Source organism: Biomphalaria glabrata, chromosome 13 (genome assembly GCF_947242115.1).
Source record: "Biomphalaria glabrata chromosome 13, xgBioGlab47.1, whole genome shotgun sequence".
Taxonomy (NCBI): domain Eukaryota; kingdom Metazoa; phylum Mollusca; class Gastropoda; family Planorbidae; genus Biomphalaria; species Biomphalaria glabrata.
This window is the reverse complement of record NC_074723.1, coordinates 18,001,945-18,022,372: the sequence shown is the minus strand read 5'-3', so window position 1 is coordinate 18,022,372 and position 20,428 is coordinate 18,001,945. Positions and strand designations below refer to the sequence as shown.

General features: G+C 32.5%; 1 protein-coding gene and 1 long non-coding RNA gene across 7 annotated transcripts in view; one reads left to right on the top strand and one right to left on the bottom strand.

Moving 5' to 3' along the window:
* The first annotated feature begins 384 nt into the window (after positions 1–384).
* LOC129922360 (uncharacterized) lies at positions 385–2,848 on the top strand. Its single transcript, XR_008774371.1, has 3 exons — positions 385–529; positions 1,203–1,269; positions 2,718–2,848. It is a non-coding gene; the product is annotated as an uncharacterized LOC129922360 (long non-coding RNA).
* LOC106057415 (chloride channel protein 2-like) overlaps positions 1,695–20,428 on the bottom strand; it is a 53,660-nt gene continuing 34,926 nt past the window's right edge. For 4 of the 6 annotated variants that reach the window (XM_056008179.1, XM_056008178.1, XM_013214589.2 and 1 more), the window contains 10 exons: positions 16,064–16,197; positions 15,543–15,844; positions 14,555–14,690; positions 14,383–14,415; positions 13,080–13,159; positions 12,661–12,699; positions 12,098–12,145; positions 10,441–10,545; positions 9,074–9,160; positions 1,695–8,585 (listed from right to left, as the gene is read on the bottom strand). In XM_056008179.1, coding sequence (XP_055864154.1) covers positions 8,382–8,585; positions 9,074–9,160; positions 10,441–10,545; positions 12,098–12,145; positions 12,661–12,699; positions 13,080–13,159; positions 14,383–14,415; positions 14,555–14,690; positions 15,543–15,844; positions 16,064–16,197 — 1,168 coding nt within the window. In that variant the 3' untranslated portion in view covers positions 1,695–8,381. The remainder of the gene's footprint in view (positions 8,586–9,073; positions 9,161–10,440; positions 10,546–12,097; positions 12,146–12,660; positions 12,700–13,079; positions 13,160–14,382; positions 14,416–14,554; positions 14,691–15,542; positions 15,845–16,063; positions 16,198–20,428) is intronic. The other 2 variants (XR_008774370.1, XM_056008182.1) reach the window with 2 other exon arrangements.

The following is a 20,428-nucleotide window of genomic DNA, read 5'->3' as shown; positions in this document are numbered from 1 at the left end:
CAATCCAACGCATTCGGGATCTGCCTTTGGGTCTTTATCTAATTGATATATCTCATGGTTATAGTGCTTGCCTCTCCCATGTGTGAGGATAGCCGAAGCCATATATTTAGTGTAATAAAGAATTTAATGCACATTAAATCGACACGACCTGGTTTGAAACATGTAGGCCTATTGTAACTCACAGATATTAAATTAGATAATATATTCGAGTGAAAAAAACATGTCATTTCCTATAAAGTTCTATTATTAAACAACAAAGATGACAATGTAGAGGATCATTGACGCGATGACCGTTCTAGTACTTTCGTATGATCCTCTCAATACACCTGTTGACACGAAGACGGAGTTGGTCCTGATGACCTACATTTACAGACCTGGCAAGTGGCAATCCTGTCTAGTGGCACTCAGGTGTGGGTCTATGTGTGTTTGAGAGTATATAGAACATGTTCCGATAAACTTTCAATCTCATCGATTGATCAAACACGATTTTAGATTCTCAAACGAGTCGACACGACCTACCCGCCCCATGGTAAGAATAGTTTGAAACATGTATTGTAACTCGCAGGTAGGCCTATCTGTGAAATGTATCTTCTTTAACAAATTACAGACATTCGTTCAAAAGAGGAGATATTTATGTCCTACGTGAGTCTGTGTGTTAATCTAGTCATGCACGTTAAATATAGACTTAAACTCAGCTAAGTGATTTCTTTTTCTGGCTGATTCAGGCAACCCATTCCATGCTGTAGCTGCGATAGAGAGGAAGGAGCACTTTTACACATTTGTTCTAGCAAGAAATATGTCTTAATCTTTTAGTCTACTGAGTATTATATTTGGTTTTATTTTCGTATTTTTAAGTAATGGTTCTTGAGTCAAGATACTAAATGGAACTCCGAATGTACCCAATGTGTAGCTTGTGAGAAGCACTGAAGTTTTGCTAAACGAAATCTTTTTTTATGTATGTGGTTCCATTTCACTGCATGGCCTGACGTGTATGCTGAGGTGTTCGGTCTGACTTGTTGTTATATATAATATATATATATATATACATGCCTACATATAATGAGTCTATGGCGCAAGCGGCATAAGTTAAGAAGTTAATATTAATGCCAAGTCATGGTTCATTTATTACACGTCCCGTCTGAGTTTTTTGTTCTTACACATACCAAAGTCTAGATTATTTTGTTAGATATGTCTCATTGCAGAGAATGTACTGAGTGTAGGCCTACAACAATACAGTAGAGAAAGAGAAGGCAAGAGAGAGAGAGAAAGGTAGCCTATGGGTTACGTGAGTCTAGAGACAGACTTTCACAGACTAAGACATATAATGTGCGAGAGATGACGAACCCACAGCAGACTTTCACAGACTAAGACATATAATGTGCGAGAGATGAGGAACCCACAGCAGACTTTCACAGACAGACATATAATGTGCGAGAGATGACGAACCCATAGCTATCATTATTTTGTGATCTTGGTTTCATTAAGCCCTTACCAATCTCCTTTTACCTTTACTATCAAATTTAATAAAACAATTTTTTCTTTATCTTTACTATCACGGTGCTAAGATCTTAATAAAAAGCAAAATAAACGAAAATAAAAATCTTAACATCTTGACCACTAGATTTAACTTCTCCAATTGGTTACAACATAAGACATAAATATGAAATATAAATCAAAACTTGAGAAGAAGGGTGTTACTTTTGCATAGTTTGTATTATAAATTTGTATCACATAATCAACAAATAATATACATAGATGGTCAACTTCTCAACTTAGCATTGTAGCCCATGATTCAAACAAAACAATAAAAAAAAAACACCAAAAAATATTATATTAGAAACTACACTTACTATCTACCAAAAGTAACTAAGGAAAGTATTTCACCACAAACCTCATGTATCATAGTTCAGTATTATACTAAAATAATCAGTTTAATATCAACACATAATTGTCAGTGTACTATTAAAGAGTTATCAATCTAATATGATACAAAGTGTGAGTCAGTCTAATATGAAACAAAGGTCTCAGTTTAATACAAAGTTGACAGTCAGAAGAGGAAATAAAAAAAAAACAAAGATATTCAAGATAAATCAGGTGAGGGTTTTATGAGATGAATAGGAAACTCAATAGGCAGGTACATGGGGTATCTTACATTAGTAATAGAACTACAGCACAAATCTTCTTTACATTACAAACAGATTACTTGGTCTTTTTCAAGCAATGGAATGATCCAGTAGAAATAAGAAAGCACCAAAGTAACGTAGCCACTATGAGTGTAACACTTAATGTAAACCACCATTGTTACACAGACAAACATATAGGCAAGGAGAAGACATGGTCCAAGACAATGAATCATATGACACAATATCATAGTTATATAGTTGGGGTCACCAATATGGCCAAGACAATGTGTACAAGTGACATCAGGACTAGATACAAAATGGCTGGAAGATAAACTGAAGTAATGACAAGAACATTGACAATAAAAAGTATACAAGTTACCAAATCACAATATAACATTCAGATCATTGTATTAAAAGTTGTTTCAAATGATTTAATGAAGATAGATATTTTTAAGAAATAATAATACAATGAATTGTTAACTTTTATTTAACACTATACATTCATATACCAGTAAGTTAAATGTAATTTTAATTTCATTTTACAGAAAAAAAACAACTACACATATAAGTCTAAATGTAATTCCATTAAAACAGGCTTGCATCGATTTTCAGTTACCAAGTCTAGACCTAACATTTGAGAAATAATATCTATCATAGTATCAGTTGACCAAACCAATTCAATCTCTAAAAAGTGCTAGCTGTGCTTCTCTTTTACTCTCAGCAATCAATACCAATGGGACAGAATTCTATGAGGTAATTTAAACAAATCTACAGATTTCATAAATTCTTAACATGTTTTATTTTGCCATTATTAGAGAGTTAAGCAAATATAGATTTGGTTTAAGTTTAGGATTCTTTATAGCATAATAATAATAAGGGCAGTACTGCTGCAGACCTGCCACATCACTAGAAAATTCTTCAGTGGACACTGATAAAGGGACTAAATGAACTTTGTTTCTATCTAATTAAACTCGACCCTGGCAGCACCAGAGAATGAATACTCATTTGTTTCTAACATAATAATAATAACAGCAATAATAATAATAATGGCAATATCTTCGATTCTGAAGATCAAGAAGAAGTGCAATGTTTCACATGGCCTATAAACCCAGTTGCGACCTGCATATTTTTTCACATCTGATGCAGACTAAACCATTTTTCTCGGGGGGAGGAGGGAGGGGGTGTCTTTTTTTAGTTTTCTTTACATCTTCTGTGCCTGTCTTCTACAAGGGATTTTCTTTGGGCTTCAAATGTGTGTCCCACGCCTTCAGGAGAGCTCTCCAACTGTCTTTTTATAGCATACAAAAAAACAAAGACACGCTTTTAAACATATATTGGTCCAACACTGATCCAGTTGCTTTGACAACTGACAGGAATTTATTGGACAGCATTAAATTAAAACTTAACATTATTTTTCTTTTTATCTCAAAACTTTAGATGCCAAGGACAGTTCTATGCTTAGGTGATGACAAAGGATCCTAGCCTCCTGCAAGATGGCCTCAGCAAGGATGACACGCTATCAAAAAAGCTGAATAAGTATGACCATAATTATTGCATTCCCAAGATTATTCAACTAGCCTAGCCATTCAAACAACAATGTGACAAACATAAGATTTTAATACTGTATGTTTCATTGTGACAAGTAATGTAATTATAAATATATGACTATAAAAATAAATTATTCGACACATTCTTTTCTGCTGCATGTTTAACATGTTTCAAGATTATGTAAAAGCTTATGTAAAAAATAAGAAAACAAAAAACTTGAAAACATTGCAACAGATATTTATGAAGTATATGACTTGCTAAAGAAATAAAATAAAGCAATAATATTTTGGAAATATGACATCAAAGTCTAAACAATTAGCAACAAGTGTACAAGTTGCATAAACATTTTTTTTTGTTGAACCTTTCAATTATACTAAACTAACACTCATAACAAGCCAAATACTGGTAGAATAAATAGTTCTGTTGAAAATCAATTTTTTTATTTACAGCACAAGTATTGGTATGATGCATACAAAGAGGGCCTCCTAATAAACAATAAAATAAAGTAAAAACATCCAAGAAAATAAATAAAACATTGACGGGTGGCAGAATGTAACATGTGCGAGGATCACAAAAGTTTAACAAAAACATTTTTTTCTCTTTTAGAAAACAGAAAATGAGACTAAAAAAGTGTAAGTAGGGCTCAGAGCTCAACAACCAGTAAACAGGTCGGACAATCTAAGCAGAAAAATATTTAAAAATATATTTTTAAAAAAGATTTAAAAAATAAAGGTAAGAGTAAAGTGAACCAGCCACCTCTTAGATCAATCAAAAAATAATATATCACTTTTAGCTTAAGAGATGGACAGTATACGCTTTCACATTTTCAGGAGTAATTCTGGTAAATTAAGAAGAAGTTTTAGTATTTGAGTAGATAGGAAGATATAATAATTAAGTAAATACATTATCAAAAATACAATAAATCAAAGTGAAAGTAACTCAGCTGATGTTAGGACACAAATATTTGTAAAATACCACTGACTCAATGATTGATCATAAAATCTCTTTTAACTGTCAGACATATCCGCATGGAATTTTATACACAGGTTCCTTTTACCTTCTAGATGCTTACTAAGAACAGGATTAGACGGATTCACTACTTGACGACTGCTATTCACGAAAAACCGCAAGCTTTCTTTCAAACTTTTTAATTTTATTTACAGTATTCCCCCAAAAGGCCACAATCTATTTATAAAGCATTTAAAAAGATAGTCCAAAAATAGAACTTCCTGTATATTATTCCTTTTGCCCTAAGTAAATTTTTAAAACTTGCCTTATGTCAATTCCGCTTCCCTTTAGATCAGGGGTTCTCAACCTGTGGGTCGCGACCCCTTTGGGGGTTGATTGACAATTTGCCAGATGTCGTCTAAGACCATCGAAAATATGGATTGATATTGTGCATTCTTCTATTGCTGTATGTGTGTGTGTGTGGAGGGGGGTCGCATCAGAGTGGGGGATTGTAAAAGGGGTCGCCGAGCTTAAAAGGTTGAGAACCGCTGCTTTAGACCTTGACTTAATGAAATAAAAAAAAAACTAATCCTAATAGCATAAAAAAAGATAAGTCTAGATCTATTGTCATTTTGCTACATTCAAAAGGGGTATAAAGAAAACACAAAACAATAAAACCAAATTGATATTTCTTTTCAATTGGAGAACTCAATACCAAAAAAATTGAAGAGTTGGGAACGGATATGTAGCAATCAATTTGGGCCTTCAGAAAATGCATTTGAATAGTGGATGCTTAAAACGTTGTCATAGTAATAAGCATGGGCCAAACAGTGTGAAAGTAGTTGTCTGTGTGAGTGTCACTGTGTGTGTATGGGATGTCATGGTATAAATAAAATATAGTTTGAATGGAGAAGCCGAAGAAAAGTCAGAGGACTAACTTTTTTGTTGTTGGCAGGATTGGGGGGGGGGGGAAATAAGTAAAAGTGATATAATGCATTAGTGCATTATGAAGCAAGTCTTTCCAAATCAAGTCAAAAGCAAACAAGAGAGAGAGAGAGAAGGAAAAAGAGAGCAGCCATGAAATTTAACTGTAACAGATACACACTAATTCATGAACTATGTTAGGATGATTGATTGAAAAAAAAACAGGAGGGGTCCTTGGCAAAGTCAACAATAAATAGCCTGGGAACACATCAACAGGCAAAGCTGGTGGGTCATGCGAGATATATGAAATTGTCCATTTCAGATAATTAGATCATTTGGGATCACTTCCCTTATCTGGCTTAGAAGAACATGACCTGTGTTACAAGATAGTTTAAATATTATCTGGCTTAGAAGAACATGACCTGTGTTACAAGATAGTTTAAATATATGTCCACATAAGTGTCTAGTCAGATTAACAAATGGTCTGATAAGGAATATATGAATATATATAAATTCACATATATAAATTCACCCATTTGAAATTCCTTCATAAAATTTAGAACATGTTAAGCTCAATTTATTGCTTTTAGTTACAGAGCTAATTTACTTTGTGCTATATTTTGAGTTGATCAATTTGTGACTGGTTAGCAAAGGTTATTATAAATTAACAATGTTTAAGTATTTTAGAAAATATCATGAAATGAAAAACTAAAGACTAAACTGTATAAATAAAAACACAAATGGATGATGGAAGACTGAAAATAGCAAAATAGCCAGCACAAGTTGTCTGAGACAATGACAATAATATAACCACATTTATATGTACATTTATATGTATATGTTTCATCTGTTCCATATTTGCTGGTTATCTGCCAACATAAGGAATAAGTTCAAAGATTAAGCATAAGTGCAGTATTTCACATGACTTCACAGACCTAGTAGAACATGCATAGTTTGCAACATTTGATGCACAAAGCCAACAAACAACAATAACAACAACAAAATTTCATGGGTATTCAAAGTTTCAAGAGAAGAACATTTCTGAAGTTTCAAAAACGTAGGACAGCATTGATTTCTTAGACCTTTACTTTGTCCTTCACATTTCTTAAACCATCAACAGTTCTATTCAATGCTTTGTACAGAGAGGAATGGAGAAAGATGTTGACGAATCTTGCTTGATGCCTGAACGGTCTAACAGACTAAGGGATAGGTAAAGGTAAAAAAAAACATTGTTGAACAGTGATATCTCTATACTTAAATACTGTGTATATCATACAAGAAATAAAAAGTATAATAGGAATTACATTCTCGGTATTCAGATGTGTGGGATAAAGTAAATAGAAAAAATTTAGTAAAAAATAAAAGCAAATTGAAATTAAGGCACTTTATAGTGAAAAAGTTCAGGTTTTAAAGCAGTAATTTTAAACAAGTAAAATATCTAAATTTCAAAACATAAAATAACACTTTATCTCATAGTAGGTCCTAGAAATTTCTTCAATTCACAAAAAGGATATTTTTAACTATCAAAAGCATGAAGTTAAAAGCAAAATAAATAGCGAACCCCACAGTTAATACTGACTATCTTATTAGCAATTTTAATTTACATCCTTATATGTTTAAGTTAGTAAACAAAAAAAAAATTCACAATTAAAATATTTAGATCCTCAAAAGATGTTTTTTTTAAAGTTATTAAATGTGGTATTGTGCATGTATCATTTGATGCAACTTTCACCTTGGGATAACAAAAAATTTTAAAGCAATTCAAGACTTGGTAAAAAAACAACAACCAGTAAGGCACTTGGTGTAAATCACAATTGCGACTATAGGTAATATTAGGATTTTAAATCAGTAGGCTAGCTTCAGGTATAACTTAGTTACAACTATAGAAACCACAATATATTGATATTTTATAGAAATAAAAATTTTCTAGGATTTAGTCACATACAAACAAAACTTTAAAAAAAAAGGTTTGTAATAAATATTTTATAAAAATGACAGGCTAGTATTACTTTTAAACATTTTCAGTAATGCCATAATTAATGGTCTTCCCTCTTAATTTACTATAAAAAAGAAGAAATAAAAGAAAACATACCTATGAAATTAAATGTAAAATATTCATCCCAATAGTTTCATTTAAAAATGAGCCCTAAAATAAGTACCACTGATCAGCGAGTCAAATAACTGTTTACTAAACCATATCTACATCAAGCAAAATACAGGATTTACTCAAAGAAGCTAATTCAATAAAAATTGCAAGTCCTTACCTCTTACCCTACCCCAACAATAAAATATTTTTTTAAAAAGTAAAAATTAAATTATTAAAGAATAATTAAGTTTTCAACAGTGGTTTGATAAAAAGACTACTTCAAAATATTAATTCTTTCCACTGAGAAGCATACAAACATTTAACATGCATATACATACTAACAGTATTTGTTAATGATTAAAAACAACAACAAAAAAAAAAAAAAGAAAGAACATAAAAATAATAATTAAAGAACTTTTTAGCTTACAATTACAAAATCAGGAAATATTTTTCCATTAAGTGATAGAAATATAACATTCAAACATTTGTTGTTAACATTAAAATTTTTTTTAGTAAATAATATTTTTTTAAAATAAGTTAAGGCAGAGACTATACAAATGTGTGGTTCACCTGTCATTCATTTCCAAGTTCCTCGTCATTTCTTCTCCTGTGGACATGACAGAGACCCACAGTAATTTTAAAAGATTCCGTACAAGAGTATAAAGGTCAATGGGCCTGTATAATGGGCAAATGGCCTATGTACATAAATGCATTTCAAAACGTGACATTAACAAACAGTTGCAAGCATTCCTCTACACCTCCGCATCTTTATTTTTAACACTGTGAAGTCTATACATGGCTTTGGGAGGCTCTTCAAGTACCTCAAGGTGGGCATCATCGATTGGGGCAGCCTCTTCCTCCTGACTCATGGCCTGCTCTGCCTCTTCTCTGGGGTTGCTCACCCTCCGCTTGCCATTAGCCTGCAGCTCAATCTGTCCTTGTATGGCTACTCGAAGCTGTTGAAGATTAAACAAAAATAATATACTTGACAGTATTTTTTTTTTATAAATCTATAAAAATTCCTTACATAATGACTAGATTTCTCTAAATTAACTCCACTTTATTGAATGCATGTAGGAAAGGAAAAGATTCAGAAAAAAAAAGCCCTGCAGGTTCAAAATTAATAACCATTAGCTAAATATATGTAATCTTGTGGGTTTACAAACAAACCATCTTCTCACATATATTTGTGAAATATTATTTTGGCTACAGATAGATGTGCCACATATATAAGTTGATTTTCTTCAACAGGAACAGCTTAAGTAATGACACATGTTGCCCAATGAGTTGAGGTAAGTTAAAGAATAAATCATTGACCCCTAGCATGTCCCCTGCAGTGAGAGGTTTAAAGGGCATAACTATGAAAGAAAAACTATTTAAAGCAAAGTAAAGAAGACCAAAAAATAAAAGCTGCAATAGCAGAAAGAGTGTAAATAGAGCCTACCTCCTTCAGTCCTACTACTCCAACTAGTTTACCAGTGTTGGTAACAAAGGCATGACTTAAACCCAACAATGAGAAAAGTGAATGGACCTGAACAAACATTGGATAAAACAAAAAACATAGAATTACAAAGCATTTATATTTATATTAATAATTTTGAAATTAAAAACTAGCAATGAAGTTTTATTTTTTTTTTACCAAGAATAATATTGTAATGATTCTCACTATCCATGCTCTCAGCAAACTGCTCTACACGCCACCGCCAACTCCAAAATAATGTAACAGTTTAATGTCCACTAAATCACAGCCAATACTGTACAATTGGCAACAAGTAAGATTTCAACACTAATAACCAAACCTCGTCCAGACTTGCACTGGGTTCATCTGTTCATGACTGACTTCACACACTGACTGACTAAGTCATCTCATATTCGCGAGGTGTCCTGACAGTACTTCATAGTACTCCGCACCGAACCATCATAATGCGCCATGCAGAAAAATACAGCTGAACCACATTGAACCAAGTCGTCTGTAGTGAACCGAATTGTAGTGTACCATCTTGACTGTGACACCTCTCCTCTTTATATAGTGTTCCCGCTGGCTGTCCAGAAAGCAAGGGAAGGTTGATCGACCAGTCTGGTTAATCACATGACCACATTACTCGTGAGAGAACTGAGTTCTATTCAAAACACAGATCCTTCCTGAGCGATCTTGTTGACACTCGTCTCAGCTAACCATTGCAACTCATCATGGCTGACCTCTTGTAAATCGCCTGGGGCAATTGGCGTCGGCTAAAAATACACACTCCACTACCCATCTGTGTCACAACCAGGTTTATAACAATATGCAAACTTTTTACAATTCATCCCAACCCAGCACTTCACCACTCAGCCACTGCATCACCATTAAATTATACCAAAGACTTTTTAATCTAATTGAGTTACAATTAATAATGTGTCAACAAAACAACAACTTTGATTACATTCCTTCATTTTCGGATTCCATCTGCTTCCCCCTTTCAATACACATTCCCACCATTCCACATTCTGTGTACGTAACATGTATGCATATGTAAAACAGTTTGAAAATTTAATATAATAACAAAAGTAGTTGCACTTATTTCAAGCAAGTTACAGGCTATGGTGAAATTGCATTTTCACTAGAGCCTTTAGCTTAAGATCAAAATCAAACAAACATCCCAAAACAAAAGTGGCTTTTGATTATGTGAAAGACAACTAAAAATTGCATAAATAACTAAAGACAAAAATTATAGAACTAACCAAATTTGCACTTAATTATCTATGCCAAACCTTGTATATTACCCTAACACTATTGAAGTGTATCACTCTAATTAAGGCTTAATAACTTACTTTGTGTAATGATGTTCTTTCCACCAGTTGGAAAGGGGCAGGGTCTATCTGTACACCTTCCCATTCGATAGGCTGTTGAAGTTGTTCCTGCTCCCAAGCTAGTTGCTGTAAATATATTTTGAGACACTTTTGTTTATAAATGGACATTTTAAAATGCAAAAATTATTATGTTGTCAAGGAAATTACATTTGTTAAATTAGTTTCATTGAAGTGGGTGAAAAATGTAATTATAAAATTCCAACGAGACAGATTAAAAAAAAAAGAATATAATTTTAAAACCGCATGGCTACATCTTGGACACCTATCAAAGAGGCTCGAGTTCTATTTCCAAATCAAGCAGAGATGTGTTAATTGAGTGCTTAAAGGCAGCACAGAAACCTTCTTCAAGATATCCCCTCCCCCAATTGGTCCACAAAAGAGACTGGATCATAACACACTGAGCATGCTATACCCATCTGCCATATAAAAGCAATAATAATAATAAAAAGAGTAATTATTAGGATATTTTTCTGAATTTTGAACTTTTAACATTACTTTTGTAAGTACAAGCTGCTAAAGCATTATAGGAAATTGAGGTAACTGCACATTAAGAATAAAGTTCTTCAATACAGTATTGAAGATATTGAATGCCTGGATTAGAGACAAGAGTAGTTCTCTGTGTTAGGCATGAATGCCTCAAAATGAAATGATTACAAGATAGTAATCTAACATTGGAAAAGAGCAGAGACATATTATATAAGATAAGATAATATATTACAATATACAAGACAAGACCTTCACTGAAAACATTTCAGGATTAGTACATTGGTTACTTTTTGAAAGACAGCATGGCTAGCAAAACACATGGTCCAATTCTTAGAAATATATATCAGTAACAGGTATAAAAGTGTTATTATCTAATGCATGTATTGGTTGTTCTTTTTTCTTTTGCCTTTTTTTAACAGGGCTTTAAAAGGGGCATCAGTATTGGAGGTGAAAAGCTGACTATGTTCGTAGATTCAAATACCTCGGAGTTATTGTCACAGATGAGGTAATGAAACCTGAACTACTGGCCTGAATTGCACTGTCCAAAGCAGCAATTTTAAAACTTAAAATAATAAGGAAAGTCAAAGGCATAGCCCTCGGCACCAAAATGAGACTGATGCGCTCCCTTGTCATGGCCACATTTTAATATGCTTGCAAGTGTTGGACGCTGACTGAAAAGCTAGAGAGGAGGAATTGAGATGCTACAGAAGGATCCTAGGTATCACATTTAAAGACGCATCACAAAACCAGGAGATTAGAGACGGTTACTACAGTGATTGGACCCCCACCATGACCTGCTAACTATTGTAAAAAACGCAAGCTAAGAATCTAAGACCATATTACAAGGTCGCAAAGACCTTCCTTCAGGGAACAGTTCTAGGAAAAAGAAGAAGAGGCAGTCAGAGAAAGCAATGGGAAGACAACATAAAAGAATGGATGGGCCTGCTATTAAAAGAGGTTCTATCTAAGGCAAAAGACAGAAGAATGGAGAAAGATGGTTCACAAATCTTGCATGGTGCCCCAACAGTCCAACAGACTAAGAGATAGGTAAAGGTAAAAAAAAATAATTTATTATACACTATAAATACGTAGTGTTTTATGAATATATAGGTAGTGTTTATATTGTACTCACATCTTCAATTGGTAAATTTTTAATCTTAGTTGGTTTAGGCTCAGAACTCTAAGGAAGGAGATGAAATAATCAGTTTCAGTTTTGATTAATTATTGACAAATATCAACATGAACATTTTACAATAGGTATTCATTAATGTCCAAGTACATGACAATAAATATGCAATACTTGTTTAGTTTACATACAAATACAAGCTTAAACATATCTTGAAGACACATATTAAAAGTATGTCAGCCTGCATTTTCAAAACATTAGAGAGAGAAAAGTACTATAAAAACATAACTTTTTTTTTAGAAAATATACTTAAAGAGAAAAATACATCTAAACCATAAATAAAACTTAAAAAAGGTATATTTTTTTAGGTAAAATATTTAACTCCAGATTCCACAATATATTTTTATCAGATATTTTATCTTTTTCAGCATTAATTATATAAATGACATTATTTTTTTTATAAACAGCAATACACAGCCATCAAAAAGGTGTAGTATTTTTAATGTTATAAATTATTTTAACAATTTTACTTTTTTTTTTGTTCCTTTCTAATTATTTAGGTTCCTTACCATTTTGACTTTCTTAAATAAATTTTGAAAACTGCCTTTCTGTAGAGATAAAATCATTTATCAAACTTAGATAGAATAAAGTTTATAAAAGGTTTTATATTTAAAACACACTAAGAAAAAAATCTAAAACAAACATCTATTATAAAGTTGGAAATGCTGGTACAAAATTATAAACTTTAAAGCTTTTGTACTGAAGTAACTATCAAATAAATGATCAAACCAATTATCCCCAAGCTGTTTTGATAGACAGTAACTTTGGCTAAATAAATAATTTCTTAATGTTCCAATTAAAGTCTCAAACAGATCTAAAGTGTAAAATGATTGATAGAGTTATTTAGCAATGCTCCTGGGAGAAAGCCAAATACTTTTAGAGCTCTCAAGAGAATGCTTGGGCAGCACTGGTTTTAACTGCTACTTACATCTATAGTAAAAGGCCTGTCTTCTAATATACTTTCCTTTCTTTGTTTTTGTAGCTTGCGATAAAAGTTGGTCATTTCGGCTAGAATAAGTATTTTTCATTAAATAAACAATGTAGGTATATAATATATATATATATATAAAATGCTTTAATTAAAAATAATTAATTGTAACCAATACTTAACAAGCAGCTCCAAAACAAGATGTACATTATATTTATAATTTACTAGTTTCAAGTCACTAGGAATGAGTCCTTATCCATTTGATATCAGGACTTTGGGGCTTAACATTTGAGAATGATCTTTATTTTACTAACATCTGTTGAAATGGGTTTAGAAGTGTAATGATATCTGGTTTTTGTGCTGATCCAATTCTCATTAACCATAAGTCACAAAATTAGGTGAATCTACTTCACTTGCCATACTGATCTTTACTTCTTTTAAGTCTTCAATCTTTAATTTGGATTCACCCTGACCACATTTTGTGTCTCTCCCACTCATTTTTTTCCCCAATCCACATTCTCACTGGACAACAATGATGCATAAACTTTTAAACCTAGAAATGCCTTTGCTGCTACATGCCAAAAAAAAAAAACCTACTGAATAAACTTTTTGTACTTTCCTAAAAACATTAAAACAACAAAAATGTGGAACTTAAGTTCAAAGAATGGGAACAAATCTGGATTTTAAATCTTTCAACTAATAGCACAAGTATTTAATATATAAATACAGTAAAAAGGAAATTGTTTAATACATAAAATACATTCACTCAGTTACAGTGTAGGACACAAATCTAGCAATGTTAGAGAAACTCAGGAAGGTGCACTTGTTAATATTTGCTATTCACTAATAAAACAGTGGTCGCTAAGTGAAAATATACATTTTTGAAAACAAGATTTAAAAAAAATAAAAAGGTATTGACCATGATAAAGTAATCTGGACACACACAAAAGTGGCTATAATGTGGTAAAAAAATACAAAAGTGAAAATTAAAACAGTAAGATTTTAAAATACTTTCATAATAGACAAAAATTTAAGTTCTTCACTAGGTGATTAGTTATATCAAATGCTGTCACAAGTTATTGAATTCTAAATGAGAATCTAGCAAACTCAAGACTAGTTTACAGAGAGAAAAAAAATAGCAAAAAAATCTAAAATCTAGAAAAAAAGAAAGATAGATATGAAAATATTTGTCTATCTAAATAAATAAAACAAAGTGTACCATAGGTCTGTTATAACAAGCCAAGAAAAACAAGAATAGTCAAGATAGAGAACACAGACATCACATACAACACCTTATAGTTACCTTCATTCTTCCCAATTATACTAAGATTTATATCTAATAAAACACATTTGATAGCATCAGCATTGTATGATGGTTAAGGAAAATTCATGTCATAGACTTTGTAATATTAAGTTTTTTATTAACATCTTGCTATAGTAACACTTTTATCACCACACAATTACATGATCATTACCTCTGAGATCCTCAGCGCTATGAGCTCGGGTTAGAGAAGCACCTGAAGCTGATTTCTTGAGTATAGACCTGAGAGGAGCATGCACCGTGTGGTAGTTGTTCTGGCTGTCTTTTGTCCCATGATAATCTTTTGAGGGCTGAAAGAAACATTGAGTACATTTTAGTAAATCCCAAAATTGTGAACATTTTCCATAGCTATACATGATACAGGGATAGGATGTGTGGCATAAACAACTTGCTTACCTATTATAGGGGCTAGAGTTCAATCCCAACTCAAGCTGAGTGTTTGCTGAGCGCCAAAAGTAGCACTGAAATCTTCTGCCAGGTAACCCTCCCCCCCCCCTCCTCTCACACATACTCACAAGTCTACTAAATAGATAAGACCATATCGACAGAAGGTCCAATAATAAATAACACAGAAGGAGATTCCAAAGGCAGTAGGAGAAGGAAGGAATGAAAGGAATGAGGCACAACAGTTGACCTGATTATATAAAAGTTATACAACAGTGTTTACTGGCCATTAAAACAAAAAAGTATTTATAGATCACAATGACTCTTTTTTTTTTTTTGTCAGATGTTTTTAACTAAGTCTCACATTTCATAGCACACAACAGAAGAACAGTTTCCAACTAAAGATTCATTTTAAAAAAAACTTTCAACTTAATCATTTTAAAATTAGTTTTGCAGAGCAAAAACATACTATTTATGCATTTTTCTGATGTCAAAAAAGTTGAAAAAGCAAGATCTTCTATTTGTTTTACATTGCAAGTCAAGAAAGAGATTGCCCTATATTCATTTTGAATCCAAAATTTTATTTATAGAAATGAAAGAGTTTTTCTCAAAAGCAATTTGTTTTAGAGATCTTTAGAATAGCCAATTGAAAACTCACTGGGTTTAGGTGTTAAAAGCAATGGGTACCCAAACCGCATTGTCCTGTTATGCCACTTTTTAACTATATGTGTTAGCAGAGAATATTAAATGTTTCTTACAGCAAGTACTTGCATGGGAATGTTTTGGCCTACTCGCTGGTCTCCCTTTGCTCCACCACTCACACCATTGTTCTCTGTGACTTTAGTCACCTGGAACCTTTTAGTTGTAACTGGCTCACTCTCTGCGCCAGTGTTGTCACCTTCTGCATTGGTGACAGTTACTGTGGGTATGGGTAGACTAAGCTGGGTCTGAGGGACACGGTGGTCCATGCTCCATAATATCTGCTGGTCTTGGCTGAGTTTAATAAGAAGCATTCTCTCTAATTCAAATCTTTGTATTGATCCAAGTAATATCATAGAATCTGTCAATAAAAGAAAAAGCTAATAGTGAACTGTATCAAGTTTGTTTATACTATCAACTATAAACAAAAATTCAATGTAAGCAAAATAGTTCTTCTTAAAGCAAATTGACTTTATCTTTCACAAGTGTTTTTTATTCATTAGGTTAGCTAGAAACAAAAAAAACAAGACACTATAGTATTAAAAACGTTTGTCCTTTAACTAAAACAAAATTAAGCTACCTTTTGAGTCTACCAATGGGTATGAACGATGCTTTGATCCCAGGACCAACTGTTGAAGGTCATTGTAGGTGTCATCAAAGGCAACAAATTTGACATCCCTCACCATAAAATCTTCAACATACAGTAACCAAGCACTGAGAAACAAACATAACTCAACTTGGAACTCTTCAAACTAATAAATAAACTAATATATCCAAGTATTTGGTTCAGTGGAAGTCATGTGAGAAGTTGTAACCAAAGTGTTTAGCAGAGATAGCATTATCAAGTAGGAGTTGAGGATGTTCGTAGGTTTTCACAGTTCAGGTAATATTTTGTTTTTGTAAAATGTTTTACATGTTTTGGATGTTCCTTCAGATTCTAAAGATAATTACATCCTAGCCCAAACCTCAAGAGGGGATAGCAGTGGGCATGGTTCAAACCCGAGACCTTTAAGAATGAAATAAGAAAAGGCTTATGGTTGCTATGAAGTCCTATTATGCTTGTTAATATTTAATTACAGAAATCATTGCACAGCCAATAGACTCTAAATTTTCAGTGAATATTCCCAGTATTGGTCAAACAAATTATTTTATACTCAACATATTCTAATTATGGAATACAGTCATAGTGTGTTTATAACAAACTTAATTAAACTACTTTGATATTTTATAACAATTATAGCATAAAAAATGTGTAACCCCAATGTTTTACCAAGTCTTGATTTAATTCTATTCAGGACTTTGATATAACGGAGAGTGTAGATGAATTCTATATTGTCAAAAAGTGCCAAAACATTCAAACACATTAGTACAAGTAGATGAATACAGTGTTATACCACATCTACCACCTTTAAGATGTCTGGACAAAATTTATTTTGATATACTGATCTTTGAATATGGTTAGTGAAAAAACAATATTCTGAAACTTCAAAAAAAAAGAAGTAATAATCCATATCTTAAGAGTAGGACATTGTTGTGAAAATCTTTTTATTGCAATAACAAGGTTACAAAGATAGTTTGTGTGGCAACATAAACTCAAAATCAGCCCCCAAAGTGGTAATAAAGAGAAAATAAAAAAGATTTATTCTTCTAACAAAATTAGATAAATTGACAACACGAAAAAAAAAATTCTTGACCTAGATTACTTTAGGTAGTGAGCTAGCTACAGTTGTGTACTAATTACTTGACAAGACTTAGAATTAGATCTTATCTTATCTTATATAATACAGACGTTACTTCAAAAAAGAAGATGATTACGTCCTATGCGTCATGCATTTAGTCATGCATATTAACCAATGACTTAAATTCTGCCAAGTCACTGGTTTTCCTGGCTAGCTCAGGCAACCCATTCCATGCTCTAATAGCACTAGGGAAGAAGGAGTATTTGTACAAATTTGTCCTAGCATATGGGACGAGGAATGTGCCTTTATCTTTGTGTCTTTCAGAGTATTTTATTAAATTTTGTTTTTGTATTTGAAGATTATGGTTCAGTGTTTTATGTATTATTGCTACTTTACTTTTGAGCCTTCTGTCCTGAAGGCTTTCTAAATTTAGTGATTTTACTAAAGGTGTTACTCTAGTCAAATGTGAATATTCGTTTGTTATGAATCGCACTGCTCTATTTTGTGTCTGTTCTAGTTTCTTAATGTTTTCTTGAGTTGAGGGGTCCCAAACAGAGGATGCATATTCTATTATTGGCCTAACCAAGGTTAAATAACATTTTAGTTTTATGTTCTTATTTGATTTATAGAAATTTCTTTTAATAAATCCTAATGCTTTGTTTGATTTTTTTGTAGTTTCATCAATATGTGGATTCCATGACAGTTTTTCATTTATTATAACACCTAGGTATTTTGCGTTTTTAGTCTGTGTTACTGGTTTGCCATGAATAAGATAAGTGGAATTAATTTATTTTAGTTTTTTTGTTACTCTTAACAACTGACATTTTTCTGGGTGGAAAGACATGCTCCAATTTGATTCCCATTTCTGTAATTCATCTAATTCTCTTTGTAAAATATCTGTGTCTTGTGTTGTTTTTATTGTTCTATATATTATGCAATCGTCTGCAAATAATCTGACTTTTGTTCCTGAAGTAATGCAATTTGGTAAATCATTTATGTAAATTAAAAATAGTAGTGGACCCAAGACTGTTCCTTGAGGTACACCTGAGTTTACTGTTATCGGTGTTGATTTAGAGCCATTTATTATTACAGTTTGTTCTCTCCCTATCAGAAAGTCTTTAATCCACTGATGCAGTGGACCATTAATGCCGAAATATTTTAATTTTTTAAGCAAACTATGGTGGTGAACTTTGTCAAAAGCCTTAGAAAAATCTAGTAAGATAGCATCTATTTGTTCACTATTATCTAAACCTTTTGAAAAATCATCAATTAGTCCTATTAGTTGTGTTTCACATGATCTATATTTCCTAAAGCCATGTTGGTATGGTGTGAGGACATTATGTTTGTCTAAGTGGTTTATGATGTTGCTACATATTATGTGTTCTAGGATTTTACATGTGATGCTGGTAAGTGATACTGGTCTGTAGTTTCCTGGGTCAGATTTTTCTCCTTTTTTAAATAGGGGGGTGACATTAGCTTCTTTCCAGTCCTTTGGTACTCTGCCCTGGTTAAGTGAAGCCTGAAAGAGTATTTTGAACACTGGGGCTAGCTCATTACTTAGTTCTTTGAGTAATCTAGCTGGAATACCATCAGGTCCAGAAGCTTCATTTGGTTTGGTGTTGGCTAATAGTTTTTGAATTCCATTTTCTTGTACTACTATATCTTCTATGTTGTCTACTTGGTTCAAATTCAGTAATATGTCTTTGTCTCCTGGGGCTGAGAATGCTGATGCAAAGTATTTGTTTAGAATGTTTGCTTTAGTTTCATTATCATTATGTATTATGTTATGTTCATCTTTTAATGGCGCTACGCCTGTTGTTTCCATTTTCTTAGACTTAATGTATGACCATAGGTTTTTGTTGTTGTCTTTAGATATTACATTGTTTATGTATTCACTCTGCAGCTGTCTGCTTACTTTTTGGGTTAAGTGTTTAATTTTAATATACTTCTTCTAAACTCTTTCTGCATTAGTTTCTTTAAATTTTCTATATAGGTTTTCCTTCTGTTTACAAAGCTTCTTTAGTCTATTATTAAACCAGCATTTATTTATTTTGTTTGATGTGTATTTAGTTGGTATTTGATTTTCTATAATGCTTTTAAGATGGTTTTTAATGAAATTCCAGAGGTCATCGACTGGTTGGTTAATGTCTTTTTCTAATAAGAATGTTTGTTGAAAGTTTAATGCAGCTTGGTGTAGTTGTGTTAGGTTACATTTATTCCAGAGTAAGATTTTTCTTTTGGGTTTTGTATTGGCTACTGCTTTTATCTGACTGTGTATTTTTATGATCTCATGGTCTGATAGACCAGGGATAATATCATAATCAACTACTAATCCAGGTCTGTTGGTTAAGAAGAGATCTAATGTGTTGTTTAATCTAGTTGGCTTTTTAATGATTTGATCTAAACTTAGGTTGTGTAAAGTTTCTATGAAAAGCTCATTTATGTCCTTAAGGTTTTGGTGTTTATCTATGGTTAGTGTTTTCCAATTTATATCAGGTAGGTTGAAATCACCCATAATCCAAAAAACTGCATTTTTATTTGTCTCTTTAAGTGTCGTAATCTGATTACATAGTTCCTGCATATATTCTAAACTAGAATTTGGTGGTCTGTAAATGCTGCCTATTATTAGGGATGTTGATGTGGTATTAATTTTACAAAATGTTGATTCTATATTTTTTGAGTTAGGTAAGGTAATTTCTTCTGCTATAAGAGTGTTTTTTATTGCTAAAAGAACTCCTCCATGATTATCAGCCCTATCTTTTCTAAAAATTTCATAATTACTATTGAAAATTTCTGCATTATAAATTTCAGGATGTAGCCAAGTTTCTGTGCCTGCAATTATGTCTGGTTTCTCACATTCTAATAAAATTTCTAAGTCTGCTGTTTTGTTCCTAATGCTTTGAAAATTTATTACTAAGGTTTTAAGGTATTTTGGTGTTACTTCTTTAGTAGGTTTGTTTAGTGAGGCTGTTGTATTAATTTTAGTAGATTTAGGTTTAACAGGAGTGGATCTGGCTAGTGGTTGGTGAGTTTGGTTTGGGATGGTGTTTAGGATGTTGTATGGGTTAGAAGTGTCTGCATCAAAGGAATCAAACAGTCCTGATGTAAACTGAGGTAACCCACACGGTACACAGTGCCATGATGCATCTTTGTTGCCTAAGGCATAATACACAGGTGTATTCATATGGAGACATGATGCATGGCACCATTCATCGCAGGTGTCACATTGAATGGCTTTCTGTTTCATGGTGCATACTTTTTTGCAG